The sequence below is a fragment of the Sarcophilus harrisii genome, chromosome 2 (genome assembly GCF_902635505.1).
Source record: "Sarcophilus harrisii chromosome 2, mSarHar1.11, whole genome shotgun sequence".
Classification (NCBI taxonomy): Eukaryota; Metazoa; Chordata; class Mammalia; order Dasyuromorphia; family Dasyuridae; genus Sarcophilus; species Sarcophilus harrisii.
This window is the reverse complement of record NC_045427.1, coordinates 612946089-612965870: the sequence shown is the minus strand read 5'-3', so window position 1 is coordinate 612965870 and position 19782 is coordinate 612946089. Positions and strand designations below refer to the sequence as shown.

Sequence of the window (19782 nt, the reverse complement as noted above, 5' to 3'; positions counted from 1 at the left end):
AGTGAGTGATGAAAGTGCTTCACAAAGTGAAGAGGGTAGAGAGTGAGAGGATGGGAAGCAAGGAGTTTGGCTGAGAAAAGGAGAAGAGATAAAGGGTGATGGCTTGAGGGTTTGAGAGGGTCTAGGAACATTGTTTAATGACACAGGGGACACAAGAATGCTAAAAGTGTGGAAGGAAGGAACCAGGAGACAGAGAGAGGTCAAAGACTAGAAGGAAGGATGGGGCAGCTGAGGTGGTCATCTTTTAGAGAAGATGGGGAAGAAGATAGAATCAAAGGCACATGTGAAGTAGTTGGCCTGGGAAGGAGAAAGGCCAACTCCATGTCAGAGACTGGGGAAAAGACAGAAAGAATAGTGGGTGTTGGCAAGGAAAAAGGAGAAGGGGAGAAGACAGGCTAATGTCAAATGGCTTCAATTATCTCAGTACAGTAACAGGCAAGGTCTTTGGGACTAGGAAGGGAAGGGAGAATGTGGAAGGCTTGAGGGAAAGGAAGGTTTTGGTAAACTTTTGTGGGGAATGAAATCAGAGAGGAATAAAAGGATTGCCTTGCTTCAATGGGAGCCCAAGAGGTACAAGGTACTACATTTAGACTTAAGAAATATTAAAAGTTAATTCACTTGTACATGTTTAACCTATATTGGATTACTTGCTGTTTAGGGGAGGGAGAAGGTCATGGAGGGAGGGATGGAGGGAGAAAAATCTGGAACACAAGGTTTTGCAAGGATAGATGTTGAAAACTATCTTTACATGTATTTTGAAAAATAAAAAAGCTATTATTATTTTTAAAAATAAAGTTTTTGATCAAAGAAAAAAGTTAATTCATTGAGTTCTCCAACATAACTTTCATTTCTAAAGAAACTGTATTAGAGAAGTAATACCTGAGTTATAATTTTTATATAACTCCATAACCTAAAAGGAAAACACCATAAAGGCATTAAAATGAAGGGGCACAGCAATAGCAAGATTATGCAGTGATCAACAATGACAGACTTGGTTCTCAGTGGTTCAGTGATTGAAGGCAATTCCAATAAACTTTGTTTGGAAAATGCCATCTGCACCCAGAGAGAGAACACTGGAGATTGAATTTAAATTAACACATGCTATGTTCACTTTTTTTTTCCTTTTTCTTCTGTTTTTTTTTCCTCCCATGGTTTTTTCCTTTTGTTCTAATTTTTTTCTCCCAACATGATTTATAAGGAAATATGTAAAAAAAAAAAAAAATCAATATACATGTATAACCAAAAAAGTGAAATTGTAACTAAATTAAATATTAAGCTTGATTTATCACATTTATACAATGCTCTCAAAAAGAGATGATTATAACCCACTTATGACTGTCTAGTCTATGTGACTGTTGGCCATTTCTCACATGAGATCCACATGAATTCTCTTCACAACAAGAAAATGCCATTAGATGGGTATGAATTCAGCTTCTAACTGTTATCAGCTTTGTAACCACCTCAGTTTCCTCATTTGTAAAATAAGATAAAACCTGTAGTACCTGGTATTGGAGTTTCTTCAGGCTCAAATGAAATAATGCTTTAAGATGCTTTGCAAACCTTCAAGTGCACACTCATCCAAAAAAAAAAAAAAAAGGAAGGAAGGAAGAAAAGAAAGAAAATACTAGTGGATCTCAAGGACTATCCATCAGTTCTGCCTTATTTTCTCTATAGAACCAGCCTCCATCTTTCCCCCTTAATCATAATTCTCTGTTTGCAATGTTTTACATCTTGTTCATGCCCACCATGCCCCTGCCCTCTGAATAGTTCTCAACTTCAGTTATTTGGAGATTCTTACAACTCACAGCCATAATAAGTTCATCACTAGAAGAATACTGGCATGGATCTTTGAGGAAGAAGCTTGAAGTTACTGAAATTCAGCCAGGCTTTCTTGTCCCAGCCAATCAACCCTAAGAGACTGTCAGTCACTACCACAAAAATTAAGTTAAAGCCTCAAATCTCTGTCTATTACATCCCAAGAATCAGGACAAGGAAAGGGATGAAGGAGCTGTATTAAAGGACTGCATAGATCTCTTCTAGCTCTGAGATTTTGTATTTTGCTTTAAAAAAAAAAAAAAAAAAGTGAATCCCCTATTTCCCTGACTTTCTAACTCTGTCTACCTAATCCTTATCTCTTAATACAATACTGTACTATTTGAAGATCTATTAAGCTGATATTTCCATTGAAGTCTAAGTCCTGATTCCATTATGCATTTTTTTAAAAATACATTCTCATTCTGTCCTAAACAATTTTTACTTAAATAATGCTCCACTACTTCATTTCTGACTCCCAAGTGCAGTTGCGTCTGAATAAATGTAGTTAGATGGTAGCTGGTTAGATGTGGTTAAATGGCAGATGGACTGAATGAACAAAGTAAGGCTCCAGTGTCATTGTCAAGGGCTTTAAACTGCTAAAGAGGACAAACACCCTGGGTGCTGAAAAGAATAAAGGACAAAGGTTAGCCAAGGTACTTAAAGAGTCAGATACTATCTGCCACAATGAACCTTCTCCCACAGACACCCATCAATATATCTTTGACGTCTTCTACTCACCTGACACATGGATACTAGCAGTCTTTCAAAGTGGCCTGAGGTATCTGATCGAATGTCTTTTTCAATATCTCGTCCAAATTCTGATCGGTAACAGTTGACAATATCTCGAATTTCCCGATTTGATCTTGTGCACAAAATCTCAATCAGTACTCTTTCTTGAGTTCCTGCTCCCTTTACAAAAATGAGGAAGGAAAAAAATCATATCTCATTGTTCAATTCAAAAAGTTCTCTTAAAGCAAGAGTTAACTGACATCTGTTTCTAAATTTACAAAGATAAAGGCAGGTTTGATACCTGAAATAAGATAAAATTTTCAGGATATTATACAGTACCTTCATTGCATTCCGTAAACTCCAAGCATCATAGTACGTAGGTGGCATAAACAAAGCAAGGATCAATTCTTCCATATTTCCACTTAACTCAGACTTGAGATCTTTGATTAAATCCTATTTAATTACAAATCCAGAGTTTAAAAATGTGATCAGTTTTTATGGGAATTATTGAATAAGGTTTTCATAAAAACCTGAATATAAGACCTAATTACGTACAAAGAAAAATATAAACACAAACGTAATTCATTTCACAGATAGGTATTTCATTCAGTCAATCGATAAGCACTTATTAAAGCAGCTGGTCCAACACAATGGAAGACTATTAAGAAACATTTTATTTACTAAAATAGAACATGCAAAGAAAGACACACAGGCATAAGAATGATACACACAACAACTGGAGAACAATTCAGTCAGACAACAAATACTTGAGCACCTTTCATATGCAAGACACTAATCAATCAGTTCTGTGGATACAACTAAGTTTAAGACATGATTCTCGACATTAAGATACTTACAATCTAGGTCAGGTGGGGGGCATGAAAATATTAAAAGATAAATAATAAGAGGCAATAAAGCTCTCAAAAGAAATGTTTGATAAAATACTACAGGAGTTCACTGAGGATTAGTCAAAGCTTTATGGAGTAAGACTGAAGGGGGGACAGTAAAAGATGAACAGGAATTAATAAATCAAGAAGAAAGTAGGAAGCATTGCAATGGAGAGAAGTGTGAGTAAAAATAGATTATGCTGAGAAATAATGAATAGACTAGTGTTAGAGGAACAGATTTACAGAAATAAAGTGAAGCCCAATTACAAAGATAGAGACACAGATTGTGAAGAAGACACAGGTAGAGACCACTGAAGGTTTTGAGAAGTTGAATACAGGGTTAGGGGAATGCAGAAAGGTGGAGGGCTGGAGGAGAGTGGGAAGAGATGGGGGTCTGGAGACCAGCTAGGAACCATAGTAATGCTCTGGCCTATTAGGGAATACTATGGTTGTAGGGGGAGAGGAAGAGAAAGGACAGATGTGAGAATTAATTTGAGGAAAGAAAACTCAGGGACCCAGGAAAAGCCAGAGACGAATAAGATTTCAAGCTCAAATGACTGGGAAATGATATTATCACTGACCAAAAAAAGTGAGTTACTAAACATCTCATCAATAAAATAGGGATAATTACAATTGCCCTTCTTATATTGTACAGTTACTGTGAGGAAAATGCTTTAAAAACCTAAAATGTCATATAAATGAGCTGGTTTCAGAGCAAGAACACTGAATTGCATTTTAACTCTAAGACTATTTGAAATACCATGGTACAGGCCACATACATTTGCTGCAGAAGTTCTCAGAAAGGGAAATGGGGTTGGGTTTTGGGAGAGAGAAATCAGGCTTTAGCTCTTGGCCTTAGGACAACAGAGGTTTTGTGAGATAAAGTGAGATAATCCAACTTGATTAATATGTCTATGCTAAGGAGGACTAACTAACTAACTAACTAACTAGCTAACTAATGAAAGACTTAGAATTCCAAATTGACAGATTGAGACTTAATAAGATAGGCAGGTGAGAGGAGTGATTTTTTGGGGGGGGAAGGAGAGGAGCACAGATTATCCTTTATTCTTTCAAATACAAGAAATAGGAGATAGAAATCTTTCCCTAGGACAATGAGGAAAAATGGTCCCAGTAATAATAAACCAGTGGTAATTATTGACCAAGAAAATCTTGCTCAGTTATTTCTCAAGTGAGTAGAAAGATGAGTTAGGAGGCTAGTTAGAACAACTTCGGGGGCCTAACTATGAAAATAATTTTCATATTTCTTAAAAACCCTAGGGGGAAAAAAAGAGTATATTCAAGGTCTCTAAGAATCTTTATAAGAAATGAAGACTGAATAGTGGATAAGAAGACATAAAAAATAATGCAAAGTAAAACAGATAGGCACAATGTCCTAGTCGTATACAGAACTTGTTTCAGAGACAGGGGAAATGGGGTTTATATGCTGCCATACTGTCCATGTACCATGTAACTCTAGAAAAGGTGCTTCAATCAGTCCTGAAGTCAGGAGGAACTGAGTTCATATCTGACCTCAGACACTTAACACTTCCTGGCTGTGTGACCCTGGGCAATTCACTTAACCCCAACTGCCTCGGGGGGGGGGAAAAAAGTGCTTCAGCCTCTCGGTTCCCTCGCACACTTTTACAGACTCAGAGTTGCCAAGAATGTGCCCATCTGCACTGATAGAGATTTCCTCATCCAGAAAATCCTTAGATCAATAAAATCATGGGTCCAGCCCCTCTCCCTATCCTTAAAGCAAGGTGAACAGAACCAGAGCAGCATACACAATGACCAGAAGTACATTATATAAAACTATAAAAGACAAAACGGTGACAGCACTTTGGTTTCACTTTAGAAGGGAAGCCAACACAAACACTTTCCATTTGTTGGTTGTCTTTTCATTTGTTTGGTTTTCCTCTGTTAAATGCTAAGGGGATTTATGTCATTTTTGATTCTTTACTTTGTATATTTGCTCTTTCTTTTTTGTTGTCAATATTAAGAGTTTTTAAAATCATGGACCCCAACATCTCAAGGGATTAAAATTACATGTAACCCAGGGAATTATGGAAAGTGTATGGTGGGTTTTTGCAGCATGGTGCATGGCACATAGTAAGCACATGATAAATACTTGTTGACCTGACTTGAGGAAGGCTGCAGCAGATTACCAAGGAGGACGTGCATGCAACAGGTCATATATGGCATCATCAAGTAGATGTTTGACCAGAAAAAGGGATGAGCCATCATGTATCAAGGGAAGAGTCAGATGGTCTGAGCACTGCACTATTATCTGCAAAATATTAAAAGAATTAGGAGAAGGACTCCAGTATTTTGATGGATCCTCTATGGAGGATTTATGGTCAACCATGAATTATATTGAAAGTGGATGGATTGTAAAATGCACTGTGAGAGGAATCATCCATTTCAGGGCTACAGCTCCCAAGAAAAATAAATATAATCCCTTGAACAATCGCAGGTCACAGTAGCACTGTTCTATGCAGATTAGTAAAACATTTTTCCTCAGATATAGACTTCATCATTATCACCATGTTGGGATACTGGGTCTATTTCCTCAGTGAATTTAAAAATCAACACGTACCTTTCCATACATGGTCTTAAAAGCTGCTTTAATCTTCTGTCTTTGATCATTGGAGCGATTGGCAACAACATCCACAATTGCTTGCTCATCAGTCCCTGAAAAATCACATACAAAGATCCTCAAGAGGAGCCTCTCTTATTATATCTTAGTTTGCTTGGAAAAGTGCCCACAAGCCAGACCAAACTAATTCATATGAACACTTGGCTTGTGAATTTATAAAGCTATTTTTATCTTACCTTAAGCAGCTTTAAGTTAATTTGGGGCAGATAGATGGCACAGTGAATAAAGCACCAGGCCCAGAGTTAAGAAAACCTGAGTTCAAATCTTTCCCCAGATGCTACACTGGCCGTGTGACACTAAGAAAATCACTTCACCTCTGTCTGCCTCAGATTTCCTCATCTGTAAAGTAGAAATAATAGTAGTACCAATCTCCCAGAATAGTTGTGGGGATCCAATGAGATAGTAGTTATAAATGTCTATAAACAGTTTTAAATGGTTATAAATGGCCCAATGCCTGGCTTGTGTATTATTATTTTAATTTGTTGAAGACCAAAAAAAAAAATAAAAATAAAATCCCATTTGTTCTTTACCAAATCCTTTCATGGCCTTTCGGAGAATTTCTGCATCCTTTACAGCATCAAAGTTGGCAGCAGGTCGGATGGTTCCCTGAGTACCTTGAGTCATGGCTGCTGGCTGGGAAAAAGAAGTACAAAAATCAAATAGGGCAAGGAAGCTCAATTACATTAGCAAGTTATCCAACTTGTAAGACTCTATATAGTCAGTTCTCCTTATCACACTAACAGGTAAGGGAATGGGAAGAAGGGTAAAAAAAAAAAAAAAGATTCAACTCTAACAGTGGCTATGATTTAAAGATTCAGGGTGAGGGAGTTAGTTCTGGATTTAGAGGGGCACATTTTTGTAAAGATTCTAGATGTTAGCATTAGGAACATTCAGGAAACAAAATTAGCCTCTTCCTAGTATGTTTATCACACTAACAGGTAAGGGAATGGGAAGAAGGGTAAAAAAAAAAAAGATTCAACTCTAACAGTGGCTATGATTTAAAGATTCAGGGTGAGGGAGTTAGTTCTGGATTTAGAGGGGCACATTTTTGTAAAGATTCTAGATGTTAGCATTAGGAACATTCAGGAAACAAAATTAGCCTCTTCCTAGTATGTTCCACTATTCCAAAGAGACACCCTGCAAATTCTGGGTATGGGATGATAAGCTTTTGATCCTAATTAGGCAAGTCATTTAGCCTTTTAATTATTTTTTATTCTAGATGAAGAATATCAAGTAAAATGAGTATTTCTACATACAGAGCAGAACAGAAAAAGAAGATGGTAAATGAAACTGAATCTCTATTATATAGGACTAGCTTTTCTATTCAAGGTTGTAAATTATTTAGTCTGCAAGCGCCTTGGTTTCCATGTTGGTAGAAATAGGGTGGGGTAGAGGAGCAAAAAAGACACTCCTTGCTAGTGGCTAGTGCTTGGCAGAACTCAGCCTAAAAGTGGGACAAAAAAAGCTCCCGATATAGTAGAACATAGATCTCCTGACATAATAAAATAAAAATCTCCTAACTTGCTAAGGAAAGGGCAAGGAGAAACATAATGTGACAACTACTGGGCTTCAGATGAGAAACATTATAACTTTGTTCCTGTGACTTGACTTCATTCAATTCTTTGTATGGGGCTCTGATGACTGAACCCAATATTTTAGTTATGAAAAAAGCACCAACAGAAGAATGCAAAGAAGAAGCTGAGCAGGCAGTCTTTAAAAATTATGAATTAATCTAATACTTGGATAGTTTTATGGGTTTAAAGTTCAAAAGCTGATATGGGTATACCTTTAATATGCTCCCTCTTCCAATCAATCTATGCCCCAAGGTCCTTCTGACACCCGGAGGGCCTCTCTGTAGGCCTTGGGATGTATAGAAAACATCCAAACCCAGAGACCGTCTCCTGGTTTCTCCTCACCCTTCCTCATCACTGGCCCACTTTCCTTTCTCTCTCTGATTACGCCCTTTACACCACTTTTTGTGCAATTTTTCATCAGCAAAATGTTGCAGCCTACTCACCTCCACCACATACGTTTAGGTTGTCCTTCCCCACAAGCTTAAATTCTCACCAACTGTGAATGACTCACAGCCATTTGCCATCATTAGAATAATATGACATTAAAAAGATGGATTTTTGCTTTAGGAATAAGCATGGGAGCATTAAGATCACTATACAGTTACTAAAGGCAATTTAATTCCTTGCCTTTTATTATTTTGAACCCAGCTCACTGTATCCACACCTGGCTATTATAGTGGCAATAAAGCTCCTCTGAGGTAGTAATATCAGTAAATCCTAAGCTTAATATACTGTATATCAGCTTCACAGGGTATCAATTGTGCATTAGTCAGGACAAAAGGTTTTCTGGTGCAGATGCTTTTGAGTAATTCCAGATCTCATCTGGAAGGCCTAGAAATGTGTGGGAGCTTGGGGTAACAGGCATAAGAGCTGCAGACATGAACCCCACAAACATCTGAAGGACCTCGCATCCCTCTTCCATTTGGTCCCTACGCTAGAAATCTCCTCCAGCAAGGGCTCTGTTTGTTCTGGTCTAGCTTTTCCTCCCAAGTTTGTGCTCCTCTTAAAATATCAAAGTCACTGTTTCACAGGGGTAAGGATATAAGAACAGCATACGATTATTAAGGTTTTGGAACCTAAAATATCAATGGGATTACCAAGATAGTTCACAACCAATAGGAATGAAGATTAATGAGGAGACTTCCCCAATTTGGGAAGTTATTGAAGGAAAAAAAAACTATTGTCTACACTCTACGTGTTGACTATTGTCAACACTCTTTTTACAGGAATTTCTAAAACTCTTCCCACCCATTATTACCCAACCAGGAAAGGAAGCAGAAAATGAAACACAATTAAAAGTAGAATGGCTATAAGGCTACCGGTAATTCCATGTCAAGCTCTGATGTATAAAATCAGCCTCTCAACACTGCTCTCAAAGTACCAATGGAAAATGAAAACAACAGCTAGTACTTTAGAGTTGGAAAAGTCCTTTATATATTATCATATTTAATTCCCAGAAAAGCTCTGAATAAAGCAGGAACGTCCCTTTTGAGGAAGTAATTATCAGCAACTAGAGATGTGTCATAGGTAAGTTTGATCTCCTAGAATACAGAGTTAGACAAAAATAACGCAGCACACAAGTCCTGCTCTAATGCCTCACCATGGCATGGCAGGAACTCTGGGTTAATAGCATCAGGCTCAGAAGGAGCAAACTCTGATAGCTCACACTCTTCACTAAGGTAGAAAGGTCCAGCATACAAGGCTCAGTGAAGACTGTCCCAGGGCCAGCCTCGCCAAATGCAGGGAGGTTGCTAATGGATATTTCTGGCCACGGTAAATCTGAACTTGTGATAGCTATCAGTAGAAGGCTTATAAGCTGACAAAATCACAGCTCTCAGAAGCACTGTAGGAAGGACTGCTGTCCTCCTGTCACCAAAAAGTTGGCCGCCAGGTTAATGGATCATTTTAGTCACACCAACTCAACAACCTGCCCAGTAAGACCGATATAGAAGGGGTCCCATCTTGATCCATAGTGGAGTAAATGTAGCCCCTGCAGAGCTCAAGAACAAATAATGTGCTGACTCCCTTCATAGCCCAAAGTAAAATGGTGTAAAACCCAAGAATTTATTAATGTGTCATGAACTGGGCCAGGGGCTGGAGATACAAAGTGAAAAGTGAAATGTCCTTTTACATCTATTGGAGGAGACACAGACGTATCTAAATACATACAAAACAAACACACAGTAATTTGGAGGGGGAAGCACTAATAACTGGAATGGGGAGGATGGATCAACAGATCCTCCACGTAGAAAAGTGGCCCTTGAAAAAAGTCTTGAAGGAAACAGGGAATGCTAGTTAAGTGGAAATGAGAAAGGAGTATGTTCCAGGCATGGAAGAAACCCAGTGCAAAAGTGTGGGGTTGCTGGGAGAGTCTGGCTGGACTGGACAATAGAGTGTAGTAAGGGGAGTAATGTGTATAAGGCTGGAAGGAAGTTTGGGACCAGATGTCAGGATTCTAAAAACCAAACAGAGGAGCTTTCACATGATCCTAGGGCAGGGGTTCTTAACTTAGAATTCACGAACTTATTTTTTAAAACATTTTAATAATTGCATACACACACATACACAAACACACACATGCGCGTGTGTTTGTTTCCTTTGTAATCTTATCTATTTTATATTAGTGCCTTTATAAACATTATTTGGAAAAGGGTTTTACCACACTTATTCCCAACACAAATTAGGTAAAGAGGGTTATTATTCTAGAGGCAGTTAAGAGCTACAGAAATTTCCAGAGTAGGAGAGTAATATGGTCAGATTGTATGACGTGGAACAAGAGAGACAACTGTTTTGGATATAGCAAGAATTACCTTCCTCTCAAATATCCACAAATACTTTAAGACAGCAGGAGAAACTGTCATTCTCCCCTCTGTCATTCTTCCTCTCACACTATTTACTATTACACTAGTATACACTGTTATACTTTTGCTGTCATTGTTGTTATACTCAATGAGTCATGTTCAACTCTTCAGTTTTCTTGGCAAAGATACTGGAGTGATTTGTCATTTCCTTCTTCAGCTCATTTTACAGATGAGGAAACTGAGGGAAATAGTGTTAAATGACTTGTCCAGGGTCACACGGCTAGTAAGTGTCTGAAACCAGCTTTGAACTCAGGAAGATGATTCTTCCTGACTCCAGGCCAGGTTCTCTGTCCGCTAGGGTGCCACTTAACAGGCCACAACAGTATGCTACAGCCCACAAAAGCCCCATGCTCTGTCTGCACTGGAGTTAAAAACAAAATAGAACCACCGAATGCTGGAGGCAGAAAGAGGCTTGGCCATGATTCACTCCAACCCACCAGTCATTACAGATGTCCCCTGTGGGACATCTTGGAGTGATAGTCATAGCCAGGCTCCATGTCTCAACATTTTCATAATGGGATGCTCATTACTTTACAAGGCAATCCACAGAAGAAAAAGTCATGAATGTGGAGCCATAAAATGTGGATTCCAATTCCACCTTTGGAATTTACCATCTGGTAGATCCTGAGCTAGGGACTATTTCACCGCTTGGAGTCTCCTCACTATAAAATTATAAAATTATGAGACCTCCAGGTCCCTTCCAGTTTGAAACCCTATAAGCCCATAATTATTGGGAAGTTCTTTAGGTTGTACCAAAATCTGGATCCCTGTAAGTTCCACCAACTGGACAGAGAGATCCAGTGATCCAGTTTTTGCCTTCTGCTTCCCTGGATCATTTCAAGTTCCAGTTTCTTATTCCAGTCCCTCCTCCACTCAGTTCTGATCATATCACTCTACTTTACTCAGGAAATTTAAGTGGTTCCCCATTACCTGCAGGATCAAATACAAAATGCTCTGTCTGCTACTCAAAGAGCTTCATAACCTGGCCTCTTCCTTCTTTTTCAGTCTTCTGACATTTTATATTGCCTATTCTGCGATGCGGTAACGTAGGTTTCTTTGCTTTTCCTAATCTTTTCCCAATTCTGAACATTTTCAGAGGCTGTTCCCAACGCCCAGAATGTTTTTCTTTCTCAGTTCTGCTTCCTGATTTAACACTAAGTACTACTAACCTTTTCCTAGTCTTCCTTAATGCTAGTGACTTTCTTTTGGGAATATTTCCTGTGTATCCTATTTACCTCATTTGTAGGCAGTTGTTTACATAGCTGTTTGCATAGTATTGCACACACACACACACACACACACACTCTTGGCCTTTTAAACTGTGAGTTCTTTTAGGACAGGGATTGTTTCAGATTTTGTATCTGCCTGGTTTAGCACAATGCCTGGTACAGGATAGGGCTTAGTAAGTGCTTGCCGACGACTTCCCTGGACTCGTCTGATACTTCCTTGTGTAGATGTCCTAGGATCTTAAAGGCTATGCGAGGGGACACAAGAGTGGGGAAGGTCCCACCTCGCCAACAGAACTTCACACATGAGTCTGGTGCCGGACTGTGCCCCAGGTGAGATCTAGTGCAGCAATACTCGGAAAGACTCATCACTCAGAGGGCAGGTCAGTCTGGGCCCAATAGCAGCTCCTGAAGCTTACCTATTCAGGTGGGGAAAGCTGCCAAGGGGTTGGTAGAGAGAATACCTGTTCTGAAGAAAGAATAGCTCTTTTGAAGTGACGGTGTATGCTTTAGATTGTTGTTATTGTTTGGTTGCCATAACACAACTCTAATAAAACCTCAGGGTTTTGCCCATGGATTGATCTGTTGCCTAGTCATTCTTCCCTTGTATTATACATTCTACAGCCACATGTAGGACTATATCCTTTCCTCTATTAAACAAGATTTGGCCAGATGTTTCAGGCTGGAAAGGACTCTCTGAATCCAAATTCTGTCATTCAATTCATCAGTTTTTGTATTAGCAACTCCATCATTAATTTAATTGACAAATATGTCGTCTACACGTTAAATGAAGTCAATGATATAAACCAACTTATTTTGTATCTATTGACTTATCAATATACTCATGCAGATTTTCTTTTGAAATGAAAGAGTAACAAATGATCTTTTGCAGAGACACAAAGGAAAGCATAAAAAGGCACATAAGAAAGAAGAATAATTCTGGAGCATAATACTTCAAAGGGCCTTTAGTGCATATAAAAAGCCTTACTCACTTCACTGTTATAATCCAAAGAAATAGGAGAGAAAACAGGACAGGAAGGAAAGAACTCAGGACTGATCTGAAAGAACAGATGAAGTTTATAAAGCAGAATGGAAGCACATAATCATCCTTCTGGGAATAGTACCAGAAGAATCTAAATTCCCACAAACAGCCCAGTTATCCAAGTTTCAAGGTTATGTTATTATGTCTAAAAAATGTAAATTTGATGAATACTTTAAGCCTTGCCACAGCTCCTGTGAAGTAGACACAGGTCAGAACCATAACAGGGCGCCCGGGGCTTTGCTCTACATGCTGACATTCTGGGGGGTAAACAGTTCCCACCCTCCACCTCCTGCTAGGTCCAGAAGGCTGAAAGGCCAGCTTTCTCACCCAGCCTGGGGACCGTCATTCCACCCCTTCACCCCAGCTTCTGTGGCCCTCACAACCCTCTCCAAAGAAGGACACCCTCCCAAGGAGTTGGAGCAGGCTGTACTCATCCCCATCCCCAGGTGAGCCAACGGACCTGGGAACCCACTGAATGGTAGCGGAGAAGGGGACAGAGTGCCCCCATCACACCCCCAATAAACTCCATGCAAGCTCTCCCCCTTCTGCCCTCCTGGAAACTGAGAGCCTTCTTGGAAGAAGGAGGAAAGATCACTTCCCTGAATGGGGAGTCAGAGGACATGAACCTCAAATGTTACTGACTGTCTGTGCTACACTGGGAGTGTCTCTGCATCTCTCCGAGTCGGCGTTCTGATTTGTAAAATGAGAGCAAGGCCCCTTCCTGCTCTGAATCTAGGATCCTAGAACGGGTGCAGAACCTCTTCCTTTCCAGTTCCTTTTGTCTTGTGAAGCTCTGCCCCGATAGAGGGACCTGTGTGGTCAGACCTCGGGCCGAGCTCAAATACAGCCTTGGGACCTACTAGCTGTGTGACCCTGGACATGTCACTGAACCTGTCTGCCTCAGTTTCCTTGACTGTAAAATGGAGAGAACAATAGCACCCATCTCTGGCGCCTGTTCCCTTCCCTTCTACCTTCTTCTTGGCAGCCGCTTCTTCTCTCACATGCTCTGGCACATGGAACGGGGGAGCGAACCTTTACCTGGGACACCATCGCTCAGAAGCTTACCTCTCCTCCTTTAATATTCACTTCCTGACCAGATTTTTGTTGCTGTCATCTATGTACCTCCAGCGACTCTTCTTGCCTCCCTACATATTTCAGACCCGGCTCACAGGTTTTCCCCATCTGGCCTCCCACTTTCTCAAACACCTCATGTCTTCTGCCTCCAAGCTATCTTAATCACACAGAAGAGCTTGGATTTTTCTCTGCCCTCTCCTGCCCAAAGAAATTGTCCCGTATGTAAGAATTCCTAGTTCCTCTGGGGAGAGAGAGTGTTGCTACCCCCATTTGACAGATAAGCAACTGAAGCACTGAGAGGTTAAATATCATGTCTACGGTCACACAGTCTACATGTGGTAGAATTGGAATTCAGAGCAAAGCCCGGTGTAGTCTCTTTTGAATCATACAGCATTAAATCTCCAAGAGAGACTTTCAGTAGGCATCTATCTCATTATCCAGCATTATTACCATGACAGAAAATGGAGCTGTACCTGTGACTTCACTGCTACAGAGAACTCCCAAATAAGGAAACTCCCTCTACCAACACTTTCCTGGTACTTATGGAGAGGTGCCTAAGTTCCAGAGAGGTCAAGAAACGTGACTAAGATCACACAGCCAGTTTGTATTTGAATCCAGTTCTTCCTGCTCCTAAGGCTGACTCACTCTCTGCTATCCACCAACGCTCTCTCGTCTCTACCTGTGATCACTTCCCAACAGATACATCCTGTCCTCCTGACCTGGTTCACTTTTGCCTTAGCAAAATTATGAGGATCCCACATCTAACTGGTCTAGGATGGTATGATCTGACCCGCATGAATATGTTTACAACTGAGTCTCTGTAGATACCCCAATTTTTCTATATTGTAAACCTGTCAATGGCAGCAGAACAATATTATTTTTTGCTATTCCCCAGTTACCCTTCTGCTGGAAAGGGCAAGTCCCAAAATACCTGATTAGGGTAAGGAGCAGGAGCTTGGCCACTAGGATACTGGGAAGGAACTTGTCCTCCGGGAAACCCACCTACAAATTAAAAAAAATAAACCATATAACAACTCTTTAAAAATGGGTTGCTCTTCCAAATTACATTGATGTGTTTTTACATGCAATGGGGAGAAAATAAAACAGTAAATAAACTAAATAATTAAACAAAAAAGAACCCCTTAGGGGAAAAGTACATTGGTTATTATATATCTTGTATAGTGGTAAAATCAGGGTTATAATTACACACCAAAGTAATGTTGGGTTTTGTTCATTTGTTTGTTTTGGAATATGCTAATTGAAACTCCTTATCAATCTGTTCCTGAACTATGTGCTATATGAATTCAATGCTCCATTGAGTCCATGTCCTCAAGAATTAATGCTTTTAAAATAATGGTTTGGACATGCATACTTATTTTGTATTTAATTTATACTTTAACATATTTAACATGTATTGGTCATCCTGCCATCTAGGGGAGGGAGTGGGGGGAAGGAGGGGAAATATTGGAACAAAAGGTTTGGCAATTGTCAATGCTGTAAAATTACCCATGCATATAACTTGTAAATAAAAAAACGATTAAAAACAAAAAAAAAGAATTAATGCTTTTCAGGACAGCCAGGTGGCACAGTGGGATAAAACACTGGCCTTGAAGTCAAGAGGACCTGAATTCAAAATTCAGCCTCAAACATTTAACACTAGCTATGTGACCATAAGCAAATCACTTAACCCTGATTACCTCACCAAAAAAAAAAAAAGGAATTAATACTTTTCTCCAAACTCTGGATGAAATCTTAATTTTATATGAGGAAAGATCTAGATTATTATTTTTTTTGGTCAAAGGATGGAGGGAAATAAGTATTGAAGGAAAACCAACTAGGCAGTTTGTATTAAAGTTGAGAGATAGTTTGTTTCTAAACTTGGAAATGTTTTATTTGTTTTTTTTAATAGAAAACTAATTTGACTCTCATTTATTAAAAATTCAAAATTAAAATTTTAGAGCAGTTCATAAGCCTATGCACTATGCTAAAAAAAAAGTTTTAAAGGTTCACTTGAGATATTATAACCTTGACATATATTGATGTCCATTTAAAAATTTTCAAATTAACTATTTCTAGCCATATGAAAAGATGCTCCAAATCATTATTAATCAGAGAAATGCAAATTAAGACAACTCTGAGATACCACTACACACCTGTAAGATTGGCTAGAATGTCAGGGAAAGATAATGCGGAATGTTGGAGGAGATGTGGGAAAACTGGGACACTGATACATTGTTGGTGGAGTTGTGAATACATCCAGCCATTCTGGAGAGGAATTTGGAACTATGCCCAAAAAGTTATCAAACTGTGCATATCCTTTGATCCAGCAGTGTCTCTACTGGGCTTATATCCCAAAGAGATACTAAAGGAGGGAAAGGGACCTCTATGTGCCAAAATGTGGCAGCCCTGTTTGTAGTGGCTAAAAACTGGAAACTGAATGGATGCCCATCAGTTGGAGAATGGCTGAATAAATTGTGGTATATGAATGTTATGGAATATTATTGTTCTGTAAGAAATGACCAGCAGGATGATTTCAGAAAGGCCTGGAGAGACTTACACGAACTGATGCTGAGTGAGATGAGCAGGACCAGGAGATCATTATACAATTCAACAACAATACTATATGATGATCAGTTCTGATGGACCTGGCCATCTCTAACAATGAGATCAACCAAATCATTTCCAATGGAGCAGTAATGAACTGAACCAGCTACGCCCAGAGAAAGAACTCTGGGAGATGACGAAAAACCATCACATTGAATTCCCAATCCCTATATTTTTGCCCGCCTGCATTTTTGATTTCCTTCACAGGCTAATTGTACACTATTTCAGAGTCTGATCCTTTTTGTACAGCAAAATAAACGGTTTGGACATGTATCCTTATTTTGTATTTAATTTATACTTTAACATATTTAACATGTATTGGTCATCCTGCCATCTAGGGGAGGGGGTGGGGAGAAGGAGGGGAAAAATTGCGACAAAAGGTTTGGCAATTGTCAATGTTGTAAAATTACTCATGCATATAACTTGTAAATAAAAAGCTATTAATAAATAAATAAAGATTTTCAAATTAAAAAGAAATATTTAGGTTATAATTCAAAATAATGTGGTATAGCCTTTTGTTTGGTTACAGTAAATACCTACCTGGGATTTGTATCTGTCCTGGTCCACCAGCATAGGATTGGACTGGGGGTTGTGGGTAGCCAGAAAAACCAGGTGCACCTGGTGGGACTCCAAATCCTTGGCCTGGAGAAGCTGTAGAGAGATAAGTTTAGTAATTATTATAATAAAAGTTGTAATTTCAGAGAAAACATTGAAAAATTAATGACCAAAATGCATTCTAAGCAAGAATTATACATAATCAGTATTCATCCTATCAGTTAAATGAAATTTAAAGTGCTACTAATTGATAAATTTAATTACCACATCATTGTGCTTTGTTTTTTAAATACCATATACAAAGATATATGCATGTATATGCGTAAATCCATACCTACATGTTTATTTTAATCATTTTCTTTGCTAATTTGACTCTACATTTTTAAAACATGGATTCTTAAACCTTCTATTCCATCAAACTGAGCCCTATGAAGGCAGGGTCTATTTTTGCTTTTTTGGTATCTTTGGTGTTTAGCACCAAAGTTGTCTTTGGTGTTTGCCACATAGTGGGTGCTTAATAAATGCTTGTTGACTAACTGAGGTCTGTGAAGTTAAAATTTTTTTGATATATTTCAATATAATTGATTTTCTTTGTCATCCTCTATCCTTTATTTTATACATTTAAGAATATGATCCTGAAAAGTCCCTGTTTTCATACCAAAGGGAGTATATGTGACATTCAAAAAGGACTTTGGAACCGTTGCTTTAGACAATGGTGTCTTGAAGCTTCTACCTAAAGCCTTCATTCTAAAGATCAGGTCTGTTTTATTGGAAACTGATGCTTCTTAAGATCTATTAAAAATTATAATAAAAGAAGGAAAAGAAATTGCTCTTTTACCATGAACATTGTGCTAATTTTGCTCCCAACAATGTTGAAGTCAGTCTCTACTCTGACTGCTCTTTAGGAATCCCTATCCCACATTTATTCTCCCCAGAGTCCTACTCAGGTGCTAAGTTCTCCCTCTAATTTTTTTTTGAGCATTCAGTCTCTCTCTTCTGTTCCTATTGCATTCTATCATGGATTAATAATTCACCCAAATGACATTATTTTCTTATCAGACTGTAATAAAACTGGAGGGAAGGGACCGTCTTGCTTTTCTACTTTATATACTCGATATCTGAATGAAAGTGACAGCTTGACCACAAACAGGAAAGAAGGGAATGGGGAAAATAAGGAATCTAGGACTCTACTCCTACATCACCACAGCCAAGGTGTAGAACTTACCTCCAGGGTAAGAGGGGGCTCCTCCTGCTGGTGGGGCACCAGGATACCCTCCGGAAGCAGGGTAACCTGGGTAACCTCCTGGTCCGGGGAAACCACCAGTTGGTGCTGGAGGATAGGCACCTCCTCCCATTGGGGGAAAGCCAGTAGGATAAGGATACTGACCAGCAGGAGGTGGAAAAGATGCCTCCTGACCTGCAGGCTGAGAATCAGAAAATCACCAAGTGACTCTGTGCTCAAGTAAAGCCGAGACATTTAAAAAGAATATGAGAAATGTAAAAACCCTGGCAACTTTCTTAACAGAACAACAGACACCTCCTACACTCATGTTTGAGGATAGACCAGAAGCCTATCAAGATTAGGTCAAAAATAATCATCTTGGGACCAGCAAGTGATCAATTTTTCTCATGCTTCAGTTTTTCCACCTGAGGCATAAGAGCCAAGGTTCTTTGCTATGGTTAGGGTATCTTCTGGCATTGGTTCTGACTTTTTGGACTTCAAAACCTTGACCTTTTGCTGGATCCTTCTCTATTCCCCTTCTTCTTCCTTTTCCCCTTCTCTACTTACCCTATTTTTCATCTTCCTTTTGTGTATTTTCCCAGTATCAGAATGTAAGTTCTTTAAGGATAGGGGCCATCTTCCTTTTTTAGCTTGTAGCTTGGCATGGAGCCTTACATACATTAAGTATTTAATAAATACCTGTTTCCTTCTTTCTTTCCATTGAATATAGTCCTGGGGAAAAAATAGTTTTCATATCCCCCAAATCTAAAAATACAATATTAGGATCCCTCTCTCCTCCAGAGTAATAAAGAAGGAATTCTAGAGCTTGTACTGAAGAAAGAACCTCCCTTCCTTCTTTCTTTACTATTTTTAGTGGCTAGGGGAAGTGGAAAGGAGAAATATACACTAATTTGAAAAATTAAATAGTAATTGTTTAAAATAAATAACATTGATGATAATACTTAATAATTAATATTGTTAATATAATTAAGTTAAAATTAAATAATTATTTTTAAGAATGAAAACACTATAATAAAGGTCAAAAGTTCTAGTTCTGACTCTGTATGGCCTCAGATAAATCATTTCACTTTTCTAGATTTTGCAAACTTGGAAGTTGAACTAAGATTCTCTGCTTTGGTGGGAATAGTTGCCCCAGGGTTGACAACTATGGACACAATCATGACTCTCATCTCTATCAGATGCATGCATGGCGGCAAATGTGTTTCCCATCAGAATACAACATCCTAAATTCTCTTTTTGCTCTTGGCGGTTGGCAAGTCTACCCTTGGTGTGAAGCTGAAATGTACAAGGTCAGTCCTATTCATTCTTTTAGGAATATAAACAGTCCTTAATATCCCAGAAAGCCACAGGATGGAAAATGACAAGCCCATTTATAAAAGTGATCACAAACCCTCAACTATTACTGAACCACTAGGAAGGAGTCTTTTAAGTTCCCTATGATACAAAGGGTTTTGTCAAGATCCTTTCATGCTTGTTAATAAAAAAGAAATGATCTGGAAGAAGTTTGACTCTCTTC

The 19782-nt window shown here is 38.9% G+C and overlaps 1 protein-coding gene across 3 annotated transcripts in view; it reads right to left on the bottom strand.

Annotated features, from left to right (window-relative positions):
- The window catches only part of LOC100914408 (annexin A7), a 41989-nt gene that overhangs the window by 4768 nt on the left and 17439 nt on the right, over positions 1 to 19782 (bottom strand). For 2 of the 3 annotated variants that reach the window (XM_031956511.1, XM_031956509.1), the window contains 8 exons: positions 18249 to 18447; positions 17009 to 17119; positions 14796 to 14866; positions 12741 to 12806; positions 6618 to 6720; positions 6028 to 6122; positions 2884 to 2997; positions 2554 to 2724 (listed from right to left, as the gene is read on the bottom strand). In XM_031956511.1, coding sequence (XP_031812371.1) covers positions 2554 to 2724; positions 2884 to 2997; positions 6028 to 6122; positions 6618 to 6720; positions 12741 to 12806; positions 14796 to 14866; positions 17009 to 17119; positions 18249 to 18447 — 930 coding nt within the window. The remainder of the gene's footprint in view (positions 1 to 2553; positions 2725 to 2883; positions 2998 to 6027; positions 6123 to 6617; positions 6721 to 12740; positions 12807 to 14795; positions 14867 to 17008; positions 17120 to 18248; positions 18448 to 19782) is intronic. The other variant, XM_031956510.1, reaches the window with a different exon arrangement.